This window comes from Desmodus rotundus, chromosome 2, assembly GCF_022682495.2.
Source record: "Desmodus rotundus isolate HL8 chromosome 2, HLdesRot8A.1, whole genome shotgun sequence".
Classification (NCBI taxonomy): Eukaryota; Metazoa; Chordata; class Mammalia; order Chiroptera; family Phyllostomidae; genus Desmodus; species Desmodus rotundus.
In genome coordinates this window covers 131,755,153-131,779,052 of record NC_071388.1, presented here as the reverse complement: position 1 = coordinate 131,779,052, position 23,900 = coordinate 131,755,153, and the positions used below count along the sequence as shown (strand labels likewise).

At 35.9% G+C, this 23,900-nt stretch overlaps 1 protein-coding gene across 1 annotated transcript in view; it reads left to right on the top strand.

Annotated features, from left to right (window-relative positions):
• The window catches only part of LRP1B (LDL receptor related protein 1B), a 1,720,016-nt gene that overhangs the window by 1,286,666 nt on the left and 409,450 nt on the right, over positions 1 to 23,900 (top strand). Inside the window, exons 38-39 of the mRNA XM_053919407.2 lie at positions 18,002 to 18,136; positions 18,701 to 18,830. Coding sequence (XP_053775382.1) covers positions 18,002 to 18,136; positions 18,701 to 18,830 — 265 coding nt within the window. The remainder of the gene's footprint in view (positions 1 to 18,001; positions 18,137 to 18,700; positions 18,831 to 23,900) is intronic.

Below are 23,900 nucleotides of genomic sequence, written 5' to 3'. Positions count from 1 at the left end.
GATTGCTAATACATATTCAACTCCTTGTTCCCGCTTAGAAATCTTTTGCAGAGTTATCTTTAGCATTACCTATACTATGTGAATTTTTTTCAAAAATCTCTGAGATGCATATAGATAGCTGAATTGTGTCCCCCAAATTTAAATCTAGAAGTCATGACACCCAATATCTCAGAATGTGACTGTGTTTGGAGTTAAGGCCCTTAAAGAGATAATTAGGGTAAAGTGAGGTCTTATGGGTAGGCCCTAATCCAATATAACTGATGGACCTATAAAAAGAAGAAATTAGGACCCAAACAACTGGCCAGAAGGAGACATGTGAAGACAAAGGGAAAGGAAAACCACCTACACGCCAAAGAGAGATGCTTCAGAGTGGAATCAGCTCTGCTGACATCTCAGTCTCAGACTCCTAACCTCCAGAACTGTGCAAAGGTCAGTTCCAGTTTAAACCATCAGTTTTGATATTTGTAAGGGGATCTAGCAAATTAGCACAATACTCAATATATTGTGTAATAAATAGTCCCTAAAGCTATTTAAAATGTCTATTCTATTGGAGAGGAGACTTGATAAACATTATAAGAAATTCAGCATCAGAAATTAATTATTTGCTTAAGTTGAAATGTGTAAATTTAATCCCATCTCCTTTACCCAAAGAGGTAGATAGAAATCCCATTTTTTGTTTTTACAAACAAACTCTGAATTTATTACCCTACACAGGACCCTAGTTTATTGAAAGAACTAGGCCAGTGTCACAAACTCAAGTGACTACAGGGGCCAAGGAACTTACATGTGTAATTGAAATTGTTAGGAAGAGACAGAGGTGAGTGGGGATTCACTCTGACATGCTACAAATAACCTATGGGGACAGGTGCTACTTGACCATACATCATCTCCGTGCTGCAGTATTTGTAGCTCTGAGTTTCCAGTTTTATTTTTTCCTAAGAGGAGCAAGTAACTATAGAAGATAATACTACAGACCCAATGATACACATTTCTTTTGTGACCAGTTTGGTCTCTTTGATATAGACCAATAGGCAAGAGCTTCTACACTTTTCTCATTCACATTTCAAAATATATGTAGTTTAGGCAAGCATGAGGTTGATTGGGGAAAGGGTCTGTGAGTGAAAATGGGGATCCAGACAGATTAGGAGATGTTGGGATGCCAGATAGGGCTAACCGCTGTGGAGGACAAAAGAGGAAGGTTGGATGGGAAAAGTATTAGACTGCAGTGCAATTCTAAGAAATTTTTTGAAAGCCTGATAGGGAGTTCTTAAGCCAAAATTGCTGTTCAAAGGAGTTATGCATTTATAGAAATGGGTCTACCTCAGCATGCCTGCCATATTCAGCCATTGTCTGGAAACAGTGTTGCAAGTGGAGCCTTGGTGTGAATGGTGGATTCAATCAATTATGCTCCCTATACTCAGAGATTTAAAAAGTTCATGCCTGTCAAGACCACCCCATGTGCCACACAGATCTGTCTCTACACAGGTCTGAGAAACAGCTCCTCCACAGTTCCTGTAAACCTCTCTTCCTCTGGGGAAATTTGGAAGAGGGAGGTTAGTAGGACTAACTACAGACCTTACAGCTATAGTTGATCTCAGGCCACAATCAACATTCATCTTCCTTCTCTTCTGCTATCCATTCTAATGGCTCTTCATTCTTTGCTATCATGCTGGCAGGTCTAGGTGACCCACACCTTAGCTTCTGAAGGGTCTGAATCCTTAGTAGCCCTTCTCAGACTGTGGTTGCTGCCTGTGTCTTTTCGGTAGGAGGCTACAAGGCTCCCAAGTGGATTATGTAAATTCCACACATATTCCTCTTTGGCCACAATGTGTAAAATAGCCCTACCTCCAATGCCAGTATGGGGGCTCCTATTTTCACCTGCTGATCCTTAGTCACAAGAACTACAAAGTCTCTTGTCAGCAGACATAACTTGTAGTTCAATAGGACTCTTTCTGTGGCCCTTTGGCAAAAGTGTACCCCCTTTGGAAGCCAGGAGCTTCAACCCTATAGAACCCAGAGTTGCAGGAAGGAAAGTACAAAGTCTTTCACTGAGTCATCGAGAGTGATTGAAAGCAAAGCCTCTGCTGTTTGCATCTTTTAGTTCCTAGGACCATGGACTGCTCCTGTTGGTGATACAGAATTGTATAAGGGTCTCTAGTTGAATGCCTACGCAGTTTGTCCAGAAAGTATCAAGCCATGTAATATAAAAAACAGACATTTATTGAAGAAGATACAAGATACATTGTACTTAGGACAATGACATCTCAGTTCCATTTAAAGTAAGCACCTTAGGACCTCACACAGTTCTAGTGTCTCTTCCACTGTTCAAAACACTACAAAATCCTTTGTTGGAATCATCATCAGCTCCCTCTTCATATTTTCCTGAATCTCATTGACGGTCTGAAATCTTTTCCTTTCAAAGGGGATTTTAGTTTTGAGAGAATCCAGAAGTCACCATGCACCAAGTCTGGGCTATGGGGGCCTGAGTCACCTGGGTGATTTAATGTTTTGCCAAAAAGCTCTGCATAAGATGTGATGCATGAGCAAATACATTGCCATAATGAAGCTGCCAACCACCAGTTTCCCATTGCTGTGGCCATTTTTATCACAATGCATCTGTCAAATGTTGAAGAATGTTGAGGTAGTACTCCTTATTTACTATTTGGCCTAGAGGGGTGTGCTTATGATGGACAATACCTTCCAAATCAAAAAGCACAGTGAGCATGGTCTTCATCTTGTGGCGACTTTGCCATGCCTTCTTTGGGTGTGGAGAACCAGGCAAGTTTCTTTGGGACAACTGGACTTTTGTTTCTGGGCCACAGCCATAGAACCATGATTCATCTCTGGTTATGGCCTTCTTGAGCACATCTGGTTCATTGGTCGTAGTTTGAATCAAGTCACTAGCAACTGCAGCACGATGTTCCTGCTGCTCTGGTAGAAGAAGCCATGGAATAAATTTTGCCAGGACACATTTCATGCCAAGATTCTGTGTCAAAATCTCACTCACAGTAGTTTTTGGAGTCCCCAGATCAGCTTCTAGTTATAATAGTCACCAATATGTGCTGATTGCAGCCTGTAAATGTTCAACATTCTCAGGTGTTCTGCTTGTTGCAGGCCTTCTAGAATGTGGATCACTTTCAACAGATTCTCAACCATCTTCGAAGCATTTGCACCACACTTTATTTGTGCTGCACTCATTGCATTTTCCTCAAGAGCCTTCTGAATCATCCAAATAGTTTCTATGGAGGAATGTTCAAGTTCAAGGCAAAATTTGATACAGATCTGTCACTCTACTCAGTCATTTTGAATGTGACAGCCACATATTACACATGCTCACTTAATGATGTTGACAGCTCCTACTGTCTAGTACAGTGAAGTCATCATTGTTCATACATGTGCATTCCAGCCCTCTCTACTTGGCTGCCAGGTTACATGGATGTTGCACAAACCATTCTCATTAATTGAGAATGGCTGGACTTTTTCCAGACAGACCTATATACTCTATTCTGAGAGTGACACCCCATATTTTCAGAGTGTTGCTTCTGAGCTGATGCTTCACCTGCACCTTTAGAGGGTTGTTCCAGCATTATATGATACCATCTACTTTGGTATAGTATGCTATGTGATTTAACCAGTGGATCTCCACCCTCATACCTTCTTTGCTATTAATTGGGCCCCCTGGGCAGATTCTACACCATGTGGGATTCATGCCTGTGGGAACAGGCATTACATAAGCTTTTTGAGTAATGGTACTGGCTGAGGGGATGCAACAAGAAAGACACACCCATACCTGGGTCTATACCTTTATAAGAAAGGCTGGAAGGTACCCAATGTAGTAGAATTACCACCACATGGTCAGTAGATCATGTCTTTGAGAAATAATGTTATATTATGGGCTCACTGTTATTTTTCATTGCTGATAGATTGGATGTCCAGAGGCAAAAGTAGCTATCTTGACCTTGCTAAATGGAGTCCTTTTCATTGAGAGGCCTCCTTATTCATAATAGCCAGTCCAGGGTGGCTGATGATGGTGAAGACTGACTAAAGTCAACTGAGCAAGGCATTTTGGTTGTCAGTGCCTCTTTTGTGGTGTTAATGCTTTCTTGTAAGCATCACAATGTGATTTAAAAACCATCATACTTTGCTCACTCCCATATATCTATCCACATGTCCCTACTCTGGACCTCTTTAATTTTTTAATTATTATATTTTCATTCCCATGACCAGATGTCCTTGCCACTGGTTACTGCCTCAGAATCTATATATGTGAGTATCAAGCTGCTTTTTATTGAAATGATGTGAATGATAAGGCACGCTGCTCACAACTCCGTCCATGTAGAATATTTTATTTTCCCTCTCCACTCAATTTAGGGGCCACTCTGGAGTGCAGATATAATTCATTTCTAGATTGCACCCATATGTTGAACTGAACGATCCCTAGAACACACTTGGGATTATTTTCCCTCCTTCAGCTGCTTGATTAGTACCTCCACATGACCATGGATATGAGAACCAGACTCACGGTGGGTAGCTCCAGATGCATGGTCACTTGGAACCTGAGAGTCAAGCATCTGTTTCTGTTAGGAGCTGGAAACATGGCAGGAACAGTTTCGCAGAGGACATGTGATTCTCCAGTGCAGATGGCGTAGCCTTACTGTAGAATTCTAAGAGCCTATTTTGACATTCTCCTGCTGAGGCTTTCCATAAACTCCATATTCATCTTTTCCTACCATTGACACCTCCAACACCTCAGGTTCTGCTGGATCATATGGGCAAGTGACAGGGCCCATATCATGTATCATGTATCATGGCCTAGACTACTGCAGAGCACTTTACTGTTCTGCATTGCTCCCAAAGCTGGCAGTTCTCCATGTCACCAGAAGAATAGTCTGGAGCAATAATCCTAGGCTTGGAATCAATGAGTTACCTCCAGAATCCATCTTTCAGAACAAGGGAGGTGCCAGCATTTAGGGGAAGTGGGCAACCTCTGTACACTCTGACAGTCCAAGGGTGTGTTTCAGGAGCCAACACGCTTAGGAACATCCATCCAAATATCTTCATTTCTTATTTCAGAATCTCAGGTCTTAGCAATCAGGTCTCTGATTTTAGAATGGCAGACTTGCCTTTGCTGAGCATTTAAACATTTCTGGAGCTCCGTATCCTAAGTATTAGATCTTCTGTTTACTGCTCAGCTGTGTCTGCTCCTCCACTACTCACCCAAATCTGACTCACACATTTAGTCTAATTGCTTGGTAACAGCTCTCAGGTTTTTCTTCTTTGGCTGTAGTGTGCCATTACCATGTGGCAGTTACCAGTCAGCTCTGTTGTCTTTGGACTCATTTTTTCCCTATTTTTCAAATGCATGAGCCATTACTCCTGCAAGGACTTTCTTCCTTCAAATGATGTTTCCTCAGGTCACTTTTCATGATATTTTTAGCAAGTGAACATCATGTTCCAAGACTTGTCCATGCCCCACATACTATCACATCCTTTGCCTATGGTATAAAGAGTCAGCCAGACCCAGAGCCCCATCCTACCATTTATTTTCTTTAGAGTGCTCCTGCCACCGCGTGTGCTGGGTGGGTCCTCTGAGAAAGAGAACTAAGGTAGGATTAGATATGCAAAAGTGTTATTGTAGAAAGCACCTGTGAGAAAAAATGAGGAGCGTTATCAGACTGTAATGCAGATATGACCCATATAAAAGATGGAGGGAAGGAAAGTTAGGAAGGAAAAGTCTTAGGCTGTGGTAGAGTTTTAACAAGGTTTCATCAAGGCTGGTCAGGAGCCAGAGTCACCTGTCAAGCCAAAGTTGCCCATCAGAGGAGTTTCACATGTTGCAAGAATGATCTGCCTGGGTATTACTGCCTCAGATAGTCATTAGTTGAGAGCAACCTTGGCACGATCAAGGTGGTAGATTCAGAACAGAGCATCTGGGACCATCTGTCAGTTATGACTCTAAAATTAGAGATCTGAGAGGATCATTTTCATCATTGAGGAATTTGGGGACATCGGAATTTTGGTTCTAAGACCAGGAGTGTCTTGGGCAAACTGGGATGGTTTGCCATGCTAGCTGTCACCATCACCATCATTATCATTATCATCAAATAAGATCCTAAATCCGTAGACCCTTTGCATCTTTTCATAACAACAAACAAACTGGGTATTTTAGGCAAGTAAATTCATCTTTCCAACCTGAGTTTTGGCTCCTATCATTCCCTCAAATTCCAGTGGACAACATGTTCCTTGGGCCGCATTCTCAGAGCTTCTTCCAAGTATACTCTCCCAATAGATGCAGTCATTCATTTTTCTGGATTTTCACTACAATTTCTGAGTATTTTATTTAGTTTGCTTTCTGTTTTATATTTGCTCGTGTACACTTCTCTATTCCCTTCCTGACTTTCATTTGTCAACAGGGCAGAATTTAAATCCTATTTATATTTATACCTTCATTATTATTGAACAGGTCCCTTTAAAGTAACATGTACTCAACTCTAGCTTGTTTTCCATTTTCAGTGCCCATTGAACTGGCACTGAACAGTTCCACTGTATATTATTGATAATTGTCCTATGAATTTTCTTCTATTGGTATATTGCAAATTCTTTAAAGTTAGGCAAGTGCATTTCTAGGATCCTGCATATTAAAGGCATACCTGTGTTTCAGGAGTAAATTTTCAAAAGAATCCAGATTATCTACTTAAAAATGATCATATAGGATTTTTGAAGCAACTATTTCTATATTATCTTTTGTACTTAAGTACAAGTTATTTATAGTAAAATACTCAGATATTAAGTGTGCTTTTCATTCACTTTTGATGAGTGAATAAGAAGACATCACTTTAGCAAGTTCTCTCTTGCTCCTACTCAGGTAGGTAATATACATGGCCCTCAATAAAAATTATTATTTTACATTGTTTTTAATTATTAGCAGAAATTTTTTCATAAAAAAAGAATTATTGTGATTTTTTTCTGAAAGTCCAAGCAGACACAATTACATACTTTTTATATCATATTAGCTATGATTCAATTATAATAAAGTAAGATCATATTATTTTCAAACTAGAAAATAATCATATTATAAGGTTTGCCTGTATCTAGCTGTCATCTGTGAATTTAATAATATTCATATATATTTAAGGGGCTATTAAGGATATAACTTTTATTGATTCTTTAATAATGTTCATAATAACTTTTTCTTATCCTGAAAAAAAAATTTTTGGCCTGACATTAAGTATAAGAAACATGTCACCATGCAGTGAAAGGTCATGGGTTCAATCCCCAGTCAGGGCACATAGCTGGGTTGTGAGTTCAGACCCTGTTTGGGGCAAGTACCAGGGGTGAGTGTGAGAGGCAGCCTATCGATGCTTCTCTCTCACATCAGCGTTTTTTTCCATCTCCCTCTCTTCCCCTCTCTCTGTAAATAAATAAATACATAAATAAAATTTTAAAACACCAACAATTTTAGAGCAAATTTCTGTAACTTTTAATAATAAGCTTAATTTTGCTTTTCTGAAAATATGTGATTTTATGTAGCCAAATTTATTAACTTTTAATATACCTCATTCATGGACAATGACTTTGAAATATATGGAAATGTCTAATTATTTATTTTAAAGGTAATTTCTACCCATTTTATTATTTCATTGAATGAAATCAATTAAAGTTAGATTTTTCTTCTTTTGCAAAAGAAATACAAAAATATTCCCTCTTTAGCTTTAAATTTTTAAATATGATATTACATCAAGCTAAAACTTGAAAAACACATAAAATTACTAAACTCATCAGTTTGTATAATTTTCATTTTGATAGATCATACATAAGCTTTGCTTTTTAAAATTTTAATAGTAAACATTTTATTATATTTATTTTATACAAGGTCTTAAGTGATTTAACAAACATTGATTTGTTTAATACTCATAGCAACTCTATTATTTCTAATTTACATATTGGGAACTGAACAGAAATATTAAGTACCATACTTTGCCATGTATAATGTGCACCCTTTTGCCCAAAATTTTGAAGGAAAAATAAGGATATACATTATACATGGGTAGTACTAATTCAGCATCTATATAAATGTTTTTAACTCTTCTATTTATATGTATGCATTAGAAGTGTAACTCCAGAAAGCAATAATGCTATCCAAATGCAAAATAATACCCTGGGATATGATAATCAGTTTTGTTTCTTAATATAAATACATAAAAATTGAATTAAAAAATTAAAATGAAACATTTTTTCCCTGAAAGTTTGGGCCAAAACCATGTGTGTACACTATACACAGCAAAATACAGTAACTTGCTCTTGAGCCATTAACTGGTAGAGCTGAGATTTTTAACTCAAAATCAGAACATAGTATTTAAGCCTTTAGTTATTACACTTCTTTCCTCTCTTCAGTAAAGTTCTTGAGTAAGTGATTTTTTTTTTTCATCAGGGTGATGATGAAACAAAAATCTGGACAGATTTGCTAGAAAAGCTTCTATTTTTAAGGTGTCTACTCCATCTTTGTCTGATTTACTAATTTGAAGCATTACACAGAAACCAGGCATTTGAGAAACATGATTTCTGTCATTTTTCTATTTAAAAAGAAAATACAATGGCAGTGTTTTCTGAAACAGGTTGATAGTTTCCTGAAGAAATGTCTGAGTAGGTGTCCCCTGAAGATAGACCTACTTAACATGTTGTCTCAGTTTTACAGCTTAACTTTGGAAGCTCAAAACAGAGTAAATTAAACAATTTGTCCTTGGAGCTGGCATCAGTCCTCTTCTAATCTGAAGAAGATGAGAGTGTGACAGCACATTCTTCTCATATGTGGCCTGAAAGTCAAAATTAGACACATAAGGACTGTGAGAACTAAGTTAACATACCCAAAAAACAGCACAGTGCAATTTATTTGAAGACAAACACACAAACAAACCAGTGAATGGTTAAGAAATTGTGAAAGATTGTTTTTGTCACTCTGTGAGAAGGAAAAGTCCAAAACCTGAAAACTTTTATTCATTTATGTATTTTTAGGGAGGGGAGAGGGAGATAGAGGGAGAGAACCATTAATGTGTGGTTGCCTCTCAGGCACCCCCTACTGGGGATCTGGCCCACAACCCAGGCATGTGCCCTGACTGGGAATTGAAGCAGCCACACTTTGGTTCCCAGGCCGGCACTCAATCCACTGAGCCACACCAGCCAGGCATAAGAGAGTAATTTTAAGGAGTATGTACATTATCCAAGGTTTCATAACATTGTACCTTAAGGGAGTAAAGGTATCTAAAAGTCTACAAATGAAGTCTACAAATTTTATCTTATTCACTCAAAAGGATGAAGTTCTTAGTGATATTTTACTGTAAGAAAGTTGCCCATTAGCATTTATACTGATTTGTCTTTCTCAAAATAAAATAAACAAATATAATTCATTGGCACTTTAATATCAAATCACTTTAATATGGAATTAGAAATTGAGTATTTATTAACCTCCCAAATGTATGAACAAAGGCTTTCAAAGTTGGAAAATAATAGAAAGTACAACTTAATTCACATTTGTAACCAGGCATCTGATGGATTCATAGCTTTTGCTTACCACTTCTCCGGAAATGATCTTACTGAACTTTCCTCCTGCTGTGAAGAAGACCACATTTATTAAATTGGTTCTTTATCTGAACTAGGTTTCCATGAACTATATTGTACATTTCTTCTAATCCAAATGCTCCCAGTCTGCACTGGTCAGCCAAAGTCTGACTTCTTCAGTGAAGCTTTCTCTGATGACCTTGACTGACTTTGCTTTCCTCTCAGTTTCTGGAGCTCTCATGGCCTGCATCAGGGGTTTCAGCCAGCGTGTCTCCGCAGTGTGCCCAAATGGGGCGTGTGACTGGAAAGTAGCAGCTGCACCAGTAGAACTAACCTTGCTTTGTTATTGTAAAACCTAGTAGCTTAAAAAGATTTCATTTAAAAATGCATGTGTTTATTTATTATTTTAATATTTACTACAAATATATTATTATTCTCTTAAATATTATGATTTAACACATTATAAAATATACACCCAAAATGGAATCTTAAAGCATGAGAAACCAAAAACTAAAACACCTGATTTAACATTTTCCTGCACTGCCTTAGATTCTCTTGGTTTTCCTAGCCATTTCCTCCAGTGTATATGACACCCAACTTTGATGTCACTTGTCTATAATGTGTGACTTGATATGTTAAATGTATACATATCAAATTGTTCTAAGTTACTTTTTATAGATTCCAAAAATGCAGGAATTGTAATGAGATGAACAATTTAGGTGGTGGAAATGAGGCTAAGAGGAAAATTAGAGCAAAAATGATATGAATCTAGAGCTAAACTGCACATTATAGAATTCTGTATTTTTTCTAGATGTTAGCAGTCAATTTATATACCATTTAACTAATTTAGTTAACTAAAATTTAACTAGTCTAGTTAACTAAAATTTAATTATAGTGCAAAAGAATAAAATTTAACTAGTAACTAGCGCAAAGAGGAATATAATAAATTTGAAGGCTCAAAATATCTATATGGTTTAAACTATATTTGAAAAACTCAAGTGAAGAATACATACCAGTGGAGTAGGATACACTTATAGTTCAACAAAAGCCGGCTTACTGGAAGTGGATACATATCAAAGAAAAGTAATCTTCTTGTGAGCTGCCTTGTGATTTGGGTTGATTTTGAAATAGATTATAGAACAATGATTTTTAAAAAGTCTGGGATAAGAAGCATATCAGAGTCAACTGAATAATTTTTTTTTCAAATTATTTTTTTCCAAGATAGAAACTTCCCCCAACTTGAAGGGAAAAAAATCCCCAAATATGATATTCTGGAGACTATGTCAATCTCCTCTTCTTGAAAATCCCTTAATAGTGAGACATTAGTATCAAGGAAATTGTAATGGGGGAGAGGGTGGGGTGTGGTAGAATGGGAGTAGCATTTTATAACAAAGAATTTCACAAGACTGTGGACCCTATTAAATAACAAGTGGTGTTCTTATCTGTACTACTGATGAGTTAACTAGTAATTCTCAAATTGTACATGACTAAGCAATTTAAAATCTCTGAGATGTGGCTGCACTTTGGCATTTATTTATTTACTTGTTTCTTTATTTACTTATTATATTTTAGAGAGAGGGGAAGGGAAGGAGAAAGAAAGGGAGAGAAACATCGATGTAAGAGAGAAACATTGATTGCTTGCCTTTTGTACCCACCCCTACTGGGGACCTAACCCACAGCCTAGGCATGGGCCCTGGCCAGGAATTGAATCCAAGACCTTTTGCATGCCCGACCAACCCAGCCACTTCAGTCAGGGCTGTTATTTTTTGTTTTAACTTTATCAGGTTAACTCTAACAGGTACCCACTTAAGAGTTACTGAACTTCAACTGTGTAAAGGTAGACCTGTTGCTGAGACTGGGGTCAGTGGCTGGAGAGGGCTTCTTAATGGAGTAATCAGAAGAGGGAGGGAATGTTACACTGAGATGAGGGGGCACATATTGAGAGAAGATAGCAGCTGGGGCTAGGTGTGAGGCTGGGCACAGTATAAAGCTGCCGCTTGAAAGATCATCCATGGTGGCTGTGGCCAAGCACTTTTTAGAATAAAGATGTCTAAGTTTTAGTTTGAAGGTTTGATGTTATAATAAATTTCCCTATCCCGTGCTTCCATAAATGCTGTGGCATTGTTTGTATTTCATGTTTGTATATGGTGTGCCTCATGTTTGTATGAATATTTCTGCCTGTGGATATGGGTAGGAGATTAAGAAGTAGATTAGGGAAAAAGACTAAATTTGGTATCTGTGTTAAAATGACAGAATGCAGGAATAAAATACTGCACTGAGATGCTTGATGATTGGTAAATATAGGGTTGGTATAAGAAAGTTTATTTTCCCCCCAAATTAGAGAAAGTGATTTTTGAAAGAGCAAAATATGGGGTTTGGATTAGCAGTAACTGCCATATCTGTCAAAGTTTTAGAATAAAAATCAGTCTGAAAATGATTATTTTAGCTAAGCTGGAGATATTAACAATTGCATGTCCTTAAGGCAGCCTTTGTAAATGTAGAAACAATTACATTTTGAGACCTATCTGTTAAGGTCACAGCTGATAAATGGCAATAAAAGCCATAGAAAATGCTTATATTTATGACCTCAAAAGAAGAAGGGTATTGCAACCAGCTCATCTCAAGTTGGTATTCAATAATTAAGGTCTAAATAAAAGTTGGTGGTTGGAAGGGAGGTAGGTGGAGTCATGTCATTCTTTCTAATCCCAACAATCAAAATTAAAGTTAGGTTCTGTATAAGCATAGTACCGTGAGTTTACGTAGACTGCATACACCCAAACCTCATTTGTATATAACAACAAAAGGTAAAAATACAACAGCAACAAATCTTAGCAGCTTTCTCTATGTTAATAAAAAGTACACTAAATGACAATAGTTGAATAGCCACTAAACAAAACATCCTCTAGCTTAAACCTAGGCCTGATGTTCATCAAGAAATCAGAGCACACTTCATGTAGAATTTCCCATAAGTTAATATATGCTTTTTGAACTGAACATAATTGTCTTTATTTTTCAAGTATGGGGTAGAGTATAATGGGTCCAACAGTATGAAAACAAACACAAAAAATGATAGATAAATTAAGGTATCAAAATTTGTAGGTTTTAGTACTCACAATTTGGAGCTGTCCTGAAGTAATTCTTCATGTTGGACATTCTTAACGAGTTATATGTAAACACTAAGAAAGTTTTACCAAAACCTATTACCAAAGATTACTGCTTTCTATAAAATTTACATAATTTTCTTAGTTTAAAACCTGAGCAAAGTAATTCTCCTGTCAACTAGATTCTGAGCTTCCATGTCTTCATTGATCAAATTATTATCTTAGGAACTAAGTATTATAATCTATCCTCATTACCATTTGATGACCAAAGTAAGATCCTTCTAGAAGGATTTATTCATACCCAAGATTTTTTAAAGGTAAAAGAAAATTTATAGTATGATTTCTGTCTAATAAATGGTTGGAGTAGCTTCTAATTTTCTAGCCTGAGCAACCCTGGCTATACACACACACACACACACACACACACACACACACACACACACATATTTTTTGCTATCTGCTAATCTTTTTCACATTAGATACTAGATTCAAATGACATCCACATTTGGACTTAGAGTGATAAAACTGGTTTTAAATTACCAAAAATACACTTATGAGTGATAAGAAAAACCTCCTTCAAGCACTAGTTACAAAATTGAAGTACTTATTTTTTAGAGCTCTTCATTTTATCTTACTCTTCTAAATTCCCTTACATCCCAGTTAAATAATGTTAGCAGATGGGTATGGCTACACCATGATAAGATAGAAGTATGACTCTCTCCTCCCTCCCTTTTTCTGTCCTTTCTTGCCTTTCCTTCTCTCTCTTCCATTTTCTTCATAGCTCCTTTTAATCCAATAGTCAATAATTCCCAAACTTCTTTTATCTTCACAATTTTTGGCTTAGCCACATAGCATTTGTCTTTATTTACATAAAAATCATAACAACAATAATAACAGGAGTCAGGGAGGTTTACAATCTTGTGATATTATCAGGGTTAAGATTGGATATAATTACTTTTACCAAAGTTGCAGTTGATTTTATTATATTTTTTCTTCCAGAATCCCAGACAAACCAAGGGACTAAAGCTTGGCATTGTGTGATAAATTCTCTAAGATATAGATCCTTATAAATACATTACAGTATTTATAAAAGACCCATTTAAAAAATAATATCTTGGGGTTTTTACCTCTCAGTCGTACTCCAAACTGGCCAAGAAAGAAAACAAAAAGCCCACTGTTGGTTAGGAAGTTGAAACAATGAGCTCACTTTCACTGTTTAATCACAGCACATTGTAAAGCCATGACTTGGTTAAAGCTAGTCGTTTGCTCCGTCTCTGCAAAGGTAAACTCTGTCAACCCAGGTGGATGAGCGTGTTTCAACAGTCCCTGAAAACAGAATCTTCAGACTTGTTGCCTGTGCTACAGCTATAGACGTCTGTACTGGAAAAGATTTTACCTGTACTAGAAGGTCTTCATGGTTAAAGGAGCTAGATATGAATGGGACGGTAGAGTTCAACAGTAGTTGTAGATAGTCTGCCTAGTAGATTCCTTATTGGGGGAAAATTGTTTGTGATAACTACTGTTATGCAAAGAATCCTTTTTGTGATATCCACACATTTAATAAACAGATTTTCTAGATCTTTATTCGTTGGATAATATATGATTTTTTAAAATATCAACAGTTAGAACCCCTGAACAAATTTAATAAGCTAGAATTAAATTGGATAAATGTTTAAAAATGTAGCTTAGTAGAAGCATAGTAAACTAATACATTATATCTTGTCTCATTGTTTTCATGTCTGTATGATGTTTTCTAAAATAGTGTGTAAATTTAAGCCAGCAAACATGACTTTGAATTTTCTAGGACATAGCAGCCCAAAATAACCCAGAGGCCAGTGTGCTCACAACGAGTGATCAATAAGTGCTGGTTAATGAATCATAAGGACGTAGATACCTAAGGTGCAAGTATATTAAGAGACTTGTATTTCTTATTTTCAGACATAATCTGCATAGTCTACCCTCTGTAGGTGGTTCTCTCTTCTGCTCAACTTAATTAACTTTTCTCAGGGGTAAAAGTCCCCTCCCTTGTTTTACAAACAAATGTGACAACACGTGGCTTTTCTTTTAATTTGGACTGTAATTGCAATGCACAATAGCTGGTCACCAACATCTGTATAATTATCCTTGAAAATGGTAACCAATTATTCTATTGTCCTATATCTGTGGAGAGCTAATTAAAATTATTATTACTTTAAATTACAAATACATAACGTATTTCCAGTTATCATGTCTTAAGATAGTTTATTCTTACTTCCACTCCAGAGCCATCTCCATGTTTACAGGACTGTAGGTCATCTCACTACCGTACTCCTGTGCCCAGAATAGTGCTTAGCATGTGCTACGTATTCTACAAGTATCTGTTAAATTGCGATAACTACAGTTAAAAAGTATATTTTGGAGTAAGTGTCAAGACATAGTTAGAGCATCTTTTCTCCATTTCTTTATCTTTATATGTATTTTAATTTTTTTAATCTTTAGGGTTTGTTATAAAATTTTACTATTTTTAGCCTTATTTTATTAACAATTAAAATATTATTGACTTATGTTTATCTTGAAGGTATTTTCAAATATTAGAAAACATATTTTTATATATTAGTGAACTTATTCCATTTAAAGTGTGTGTGAAATATGTGTAGAAGCTAATAAAGAAAGTGTATTTGGATATAAATGGAGTGATTTCATTATTTCATTCTCTTGGTCCTGCTTAATGCATTACCATATGATTGATTTGTTCACACATTTCTCAAGTTTCTCCTGATCATATGGAAAAAATTTTCACCATGATGGCAAAGGTGTTAGAAGTGATACAAATGTAAAAGTCACATATAAATTTAGTGTCCTTTTTTGTAGTACCTATAAACATTGTTGTAAATGTCTTCTTTGAACTCCTGCAAAAATGCTTGTCTGTACGTCTTATATTCTGCTCATGCTACACTGTTTTGAACTGTCAGTCACTTTCGTATGTGCACACCCTGTGTTTTATAAAGTCGAGCTTACAGAGTTTCTTGTAGTAAGGGCTGTGTCTTCCTTATATCCATTTCCAGTCAATCCTTATAGAGAACATCACATTTGTTCACTTATTCAATGTGTGAGGCTCCATTCTAGGTACTAGGGCTAAAACAGTGAACAAAATAAAGCCCTAGCCCTCAAGAGATTATATTCTTGTGAGACTAGACAGACTCTAAACAAAACAATAATAAATATGTAAAATGTTTTCAGTAATAAATATTATAAGTGGAAAAAATAGATCTGGTAAGGAAGATAGAGCATGACAAGGGAATAATTTTATGGAGTAGTCAGGGAAAGTTTCAGTAAGAAGAGGAATATGTAAGCTGTGTATGTATGTGGGTGAGGGGAGCATTTCAGATGCAAAGAAAAGTAATGTAAAACGTTAGACTGGACAACATTTGTCTTGTTTTAGGAAGAAGGAAGTCTATTATAAGAGACTGGTGAGTGAGGGGGAGAGTGGAAGAATATCAGGTGAAAAAGGGTTGAAGGGTATGGGTAGATCATGGATATCATAGGAAAGAACCTTAATGTCACTTCTGATGAAATGGGTAATATTAAAAAGTTTGAGTGGAGGAAAGAGAAATATTCTTATTTATTTTTTAAAAGGGAAACTGGCCTCTAAGTGGAGAAGACTCAGGAGGAAAGGGGGCTGCTGAGACAGAAGTGAGGCTGGGCTCCAAAGTAGGAGTCTATTGCAGTAGTTCATGCAAGAGATTATAGCGATTTGCTTTACGTTATAAATAGTAGAGAGTGTGAGAAGTGGTTTGATGATGGATATAATTTGAAATAATAACAAAAAAGAGCCCAAAACTTGGTAACAGATGGGATTTGAGAGCATTTGGTTATGGATTAGATGGGAAGTGTGAGAAAAAGTGAGTAACAGTGTGAGGTTTCAGCCCATGAAACCCAGGGTGGAGCTGCCATCCATCATCCCACCATAGCGTGGGGTCCTGCATTAAACTACTGCAGGAGAAGCTGGTTTCAGATAGAGATCCAGAACTTGCCTTTTGTGTATCAGGATCAACTTCTCTACATACCAGTGAAGATAAAAAGTAGACTGTTGTATATATGGGTCTCATGTTTGCAGAAGAGAATTGCACTTGGTTTGTAATGCTTGATATTTATGCAAAAACAATGCTTATTTTTGTTGATTGATTCACTTTTTCAATAATGAATACATGTTATCTGATACTTTTATAAAAATAGGGAGAATCAAGTTCTTGCTTTCCAGATATTGAAAATGGTATCTTTGTTTTGCTTCTAACAATTGTGTATCTGACTTAAGCATGCTTGGGGACAGGGGATATTTGGAATCATCCCAAAATAGGTTAAAAAATGACTATGGTTCATTTGAATCAGAATCCCAACACTACTGAATGATGGTTTATTATATTAATTGCTTTTTCTATATTTCCATAGTCTGACACTGTGCCAGAGGGAAATTATATTTGTCTTAAAGGATTTATTCTTCAAATGGCCAAGTAGATTATAACATAAAAACTTACTAAGTAATGGCAAAATTATTATTAATTATTTGTCCCCAGTGTCTTTCTGTTGGCTGAGTTTAAAATCATCAATCTGTAATTGCTCCTCTTTATGCATAAGCATGCATGCATATTTTATTTGTAATCTTTACATGCATTTTCATTCAAATATTCAAAAAACAATGATTTAAAAATTCTATGATAGCATACAGCCGTTCTTCAAGTATTTTAAAGACAATTTGTACAATGAGATCTTGAAAAATAATCTAAGGGATGTGTAGTTGACATTTGGTAAACTAGCATCTCAGAAGAAAAATTGGATGAAAAGGCATTTTTAAGATTTTGTACATTTTGAATGACCTTGTACTTAAAATATTCTTGATATAGTTGAACTAGCCTTCTGTTTCTTCCTATTCTCTCCCTACTTCGAGACTTTGTTGAGTTGATTATCCCCAGTAGTATTCTTTTTATATTTAGAGGACACAGGCACAGTGTAAAGAGAAAAACTGTTGTCCAGAACAGCATGGTTTGATATCATGATGGCAAATTCACGGGGTGTAAGATATGTATTTACTGAGTTAAAGTAAGAACAGGAAGAAACAATAATAAATGACAGAATAAGTAATTTTCATATATTTCAAAAATATTTTAAAAACACGTTTGACTAGGTTCTTTCCTATTGTTTTAACTTCTTTCTTACTATATTAGTAAATTATCCTGAAGATTATTTACACATTAGCACACCCAGGATATTAACCCCAAAATACTGATGCAGTGTGATTCTAATATGTATATTGCTCCTTTCTATAGTGTGTGTATGTGTGATGTTTTTTCTTTGTATCTTCTCCATAGAAAATGATACCATCTACTGGACAGACATGGGCTTCAATAAAATTAGCCGAGCTAAAAGAGATCAAACTTGGAAAGAAGACGTCGTTACCAATGGCTTGGGAAGAGTGGAAGGGATAGCTATTGACTGGATTGCTGGTATAACCTTGGCTTTTTTTGGCTTTAGTTCACACCTATTTTTAAGGGCTCAATCTGCTTCATAAAAATTCTGATACTTTATGTATTTATATATTACTTCTAGCCACAGGGGTAAATAGTCTCTTTTGCCTTCGGCTTCATTCTTTCTAATACTTTTGAGCCTTTGAGTAAGCGTTTTTATGTAGAAGAAGATCATGTAGTGTTAACTTTGGCAATTCTCCTGAGAGCTCTATGAGACAGGTAAACAGAAGTGTTAGTTCTCTTTTGCCTGAAGTCTGTAGAATGTTAAAATAGATTTCTTTTCCCAGTGAGAGAAGTTTCAACTTATTTTTAACATATAAGTGTATCATTATATGGTTTAAACTACAGATGTATGAGAGGTGGGAAGTATTTGCATATCCGTTTATTTACAGCTTTCTGCTTAGGAAATATATACATTAAAATATAGAAACTAAATGATTTCTTGAAAGTTATGTAATCCTCATAAGGTTAATAATTAGCCATAACTAGTAAATAGTTTCCTTTCTCACAACTATATCATAAACACATCTGCGTTTCTCCTAGGCAACATATACTGGACAGACCATGGTTTCAACTTAATTGAAGTTGCAAGACTCAATGGCTCTTTCCGTTATGTGATTATTTCCCAAGGCCTAGATCAACCAAGATCTATAGCTGTGCACCCAGAGAAAGGGTAATTTTAAGATTTATATATATCTTTTGAGTGTTAATGAATTTTCTTAATTCATTTAATATCCAGACTTCCACATTAATATTTATTTTTAGTTATAATGTCTGAAACAAAATTCAAAAATATCATCAGTTGAAAAAGTTTATTTTCACTTGGTCATGTACAATTTAGTGATTGATAGAGTTACATTTGGTATGCAGTTCTTGAATGTGTGTGTAAATCCAAACAAGAATACCAACATGTTCTTAGATTCTCAATTTAAAGTTCTGCCCTACAACTATTTACATAATAGCTACTGAATTATTTGCTTAAGAGAATGAAATAACCATTTGATAGCCAACCTTATGTTTTACTATTTCTAAAGCCTCAATTTCCATTTATGTTCATGTTCATCCTAAGCTTTTCCTACCCCCTCAAGTTGAAGATAAATATGTCTGTCTTCCTGATATTTCCATTTGGATGTTTTATAGGCAAAAAACTATACATATCAAAAACTGAAATGAGCTCAATCTGCCAACAAGATTTGCTGATTTTTTTCTCTTAACTATTAGCAGTTTACCACTCTCCATCTTTACAGCCTCCGCCCTAACTAAACCTGTTCTTACCTTGCATATTCACCACTGTGACTGGCTCCTAATCTCATAAAAGACTAGACCGACTTTTTTCTTTCAATACAAATCTACTGATACTTAAAATTTTTCATGGAATTCCCATTGACTTTTGAATAAAGTCCAGAATTTCCATTGTGATCCTTCTTAATTAAACCCTATGTAAATAATCAGTCTCAATTTCTTGCTACAGTGTCTTTTGGACTTCTTAGTAATTCCTATATTCTTCACCTCACATTACCTGCAATGTTCTCCTTCTTACTTTTACCTTGCTAAATGTTAGTTTTCCTTCTTTGGTTTTACAAGTAGGTTACATTGTTTTGTTATAGGACACCAAAACACCAAGTGCCTTCATTTTTATAAATTCTATAATATATTATATTCATATATTAACATAAGCCTATTTACATTTATTTGTTTAGTAGCTCTTTTTTTTACTGAACTGGATAATGCCTCTATTCTTCACTACATCTCTATAGGAGCAGAGCCATGTATAGTTTATTTCTCTCTCCCCAGAGCTTAGTACATTTGCCTGGTAAAAAGTACCCTGCTGATCAATAACCATTTCACTTTCAAACAATACTGTAGAAGTAGTCCTATTACAAAACCTCATAGCCCCATAGTACTCCCCACTACGGTGTCACTGTGTATCTTGCATTGCTGGTATGACTTGACTTAGAGGGTTTTTTGTTTGTTCGATTGTTTTTAAGAGTAGACAGTGTATGATTAAGTTGAACTCCTGTGCCTTTTGTAATAGAAAAAAGTGAAGTAGTCACTGAGATGTTTACTAGATAAACCAGTGTAAAGAACAGTGATAGAGAATGAAGTCAGTCCATGTGAATCAGAAGTCAACTTTTATGAAAATCTGCAACCTTTCCTATTTGTTTTATGTTATATGTACTTTTTCCATTGTTATCCCTTGCTTCACTGTCTTGACAAATGCTATAAGGTTAAGTCATAACATTAGAACAGTGAAAAAGGTAACAAACTAGGCTAATATAGGAAAGAGAAATGATGGCAACAAAGTTTATACCCTTTAAAATTAAGATTACAATATATATTTTTAAAAATTATATTTATTTATTTTTAGAGAGAGGGAAGGGGAGGATGAAAGAAGGAGAGAAACATCAATGTGTGGTTGCCTCTCACTCAACCCCTACTGGGGACCTGGCCCGCAACCCAGGCATGTGCCCTGACTGGGAATCAAAGCAGTGACCCTTTGGTTCACAGGCCAGCACTCAACCCACTGAGCCACACCATCCAGGGCAGATTACAACATTTTTTAAAAATTTAAAAAGCTGCATTTGTTAGGAATGCTCTTGGATGCAAAGAATATAACATTTAACTAACGTGTGTTATCCCTAGAAGCTTCTCTTTCTCCCTTTAACAACTACCATTTCTCTTTGCTAAGTTTTATTTTGTTTTACACTTGATGTTATGGCTGCGTTAATACAGCATATCATCAGGAATTGTGTCCACACTTAAAGAAGGAGGAGGGTGTTAGACAAAACACCTTCTTCTTGCTAAGCTGTATAATTTTATTTGGAAAGAGAAAGGTTTTGGTGTTAAACCTGATGTTTTAAACCTCAGATGGATTACATGTCCCACCTTAGATTAGTCAATAGCCAAAGGGAAGAGATTATCTTGATATATTTAGACGAGTTTTGTTTCCCAGACCAAGCAGTATACACTGGATATCTAAAAAAAACTCAGTTTGTATTACTAGGGAAGATCTTGAGTGGATGGATTTCATAGACAATACAAAAAAAAAAAAAAAGAACAACTACAACTCTCTTAATTGTTCTATTTCAGTAGTCATCCCAACTCTCTCTCTCTCTTTTTTCTTTGACATCTTGGAGTGAACCCATGGACCAGTCTTTGTTGTTTTCTCTTCTTGACTGGTGATCTCATCCCATCTAAATATTAGAGATTCCAACATGTATATACCCAGACCAGACCTTATTCCTAAACTCTAGGTTTTTATGTTCAACTGAGCATTCACCTCATTCATACAGAGGTCTGTGGCAGATTTGAATTCTCCAGATGATGGCCACAAGATTTGATAGGCTGCACGCTCTTCTCACAGTGGGAAGTGAAGCATCTTTTCCACACTCTTGAATTTGGTTGGGCTTGTGACTGTTATGGAAGTGATACTATGTAATTTCTGAAGCTGTATCATAAAAGAAGATGAAACTTCTCCCTGCTTCTCTTGGGATGCTCTTGAAAGCTGTGAGGAAGTCAAGCAACTTCATGAAGAGTCCACATGTTGGTGTGTAAAAACTCACAATCCTAGCTAAGGTCCCAGCTGACAGCCAGCACCAACAGCTAGACATGCTGAGCGAGGGGACCTTTAAATGGTTCCAGTCCCCATCCATGTGTAATCCTAGCGTTGTTGTCTTCACAGTTAATGTGAAGAAGAGATAAGGTCATGCAGAGCTCTGACCCGATTGCAAATTTGTAAGCAAATAAATCAGTGTTGTTTTAAGCCTCAAAATTTGGAGTGATTTGTTAAAGAGCAATATGTAACTGGAACGACATCCATCAGAAATTTTCACCTTAACAGTTTAAAACTAAACTAAATCTTTTTTCTATACTTATGATTTCTCCATTGGCTGATGACAGTTCTATTATTTCAGTTGCTTAGGTTAAAACACTTGGTATCATCTTTAGTGTCTCTTTTACTCTATGTTGGGTATACCAAGAATTCTGTTACTTTTGACTTCAAAATACATTTATACTCTACCAACTTCTCACAAATTTTGTTGCTACCACCCTAACCTGAGTCATCCCTCTTGCCCACATTTCCGGATCACAGGGTAATGTCCTCTACTTCTGTAGTCCTATAGTCAGTTTGTCCTGTAGCGGCCTAGTTATTTTTTGGAATTTATGTAGCTGTCACTTCTTTGCTCAAATTGTACCAGCTTGTCCTTTTGGACTCTGTTTTGGACATGGACAACAGTGTGGGAATTGACTGTGGGAGTGGGGGGTGGGCTGGGAGGAGGAGAGCAAAAGAGTAAACTTTGGGACAACTCTAATAGAATAACAATAATTTTTTTTTAAATGCTCACAACAAACCTAAAATGGTATTATTTTCTCTATTCAACAAATAAGAAAAATGAGCCAGCAATTTTCAATATATTACTCTGTCATCAAGCCATTATGTAAGAAAGTTAGGTTTTGCTAAACTGCAAATATTATGCTAAATTTCATGTGTATGTATGTGCATGTTTCACATTACATATATACATATACACTGTTGTTTTAAGCATCACAGAAATTAATAAAAGTCAAGCACATAAGAAAACAGTTTTAACAGTTTCAGAATAAAACTATAATGAAAATTTAGTGAAGAGAGAATAAATAATAACAAAAAAGGACAGGGAAAAGTTAGGAGAAAAGTTTGAGTTGGTTCTGACTCCCCCCCACATAGCCTCTGGGCCACAGTGCTCCCATGGATGGGCGCCACGCCTACTGAGCCTGGAAGGGTGGGTGTACTTTTGTTTAATTTAAAGGATAGAACATGTGACTCTATTAAATGTGTCTGTATAACATCTATAAACTTGAAAATAAAAATGTTTTCTTCCAATATGATGGTATTTTTAAATCTCTTTTTTATATTATAGTTCATAATCAAGCAATAAATCATTATAGCCTCAATAGAGAAAATCTGATCAATTGCTTGATTGTAAATAATTATTCTAGTGATAGGAACAAGTATAATTTTAATGTTTTGAAATTCCACACATACACAGATTGTTTCACACAATGTGTCATACACAATGTGTTCCACACATTGTTTCTAATGAAGAATTTCTTCCCTTCATGTTTGTAATAAATTTAACAATTCATTTGTTTTCTGGAGAACCTCCAGGCCTGGCCTATTATAGATTCATGCAGTTCAGTTTAACAAGCCTCTTGCTGTGACTCATCAATCTGTCATTTTCTTTTTCGTTTCTTATTGAAATCTAGTATACACCCTTAAGTTGTTATTCCAGACCTTCTTTCCCATAAGTATCTTTTATTTCTCTACAGCCCATTTTAGCATAAACTATACCTACTACTCTCTATGGTGATTGAGAGCACCAGACAAAGAATCCCACACACACTTCACTTTGTCAGTCTGTTCAATGAACGTTTATCGAGCACTATACACGGTGAAACAGATCATGTCAGCACATCTCCATTTCCTCCTTAGCTTTCAGTTCAGTACCTTTTGACAAAACAGAACTACTTACCATGTGAAAGACACTGGCGGGCACTGTGAAGTATGGGGTTATAAGTAAGATGTTGCTTCTGTTCACAGTGAGGTTTCTGTTTAAATTTGCAGTTTAAACAAATACAAAATTTCAGTTAAAGAATAGTCTCATCTTGTAAAGTAAGACTAATTTTTAGACATAAAGAGATTAAATCAATACAATTTAAGCTTCAAAATCATATCTAAATCTCTTCTTAAAGTAATAATTTC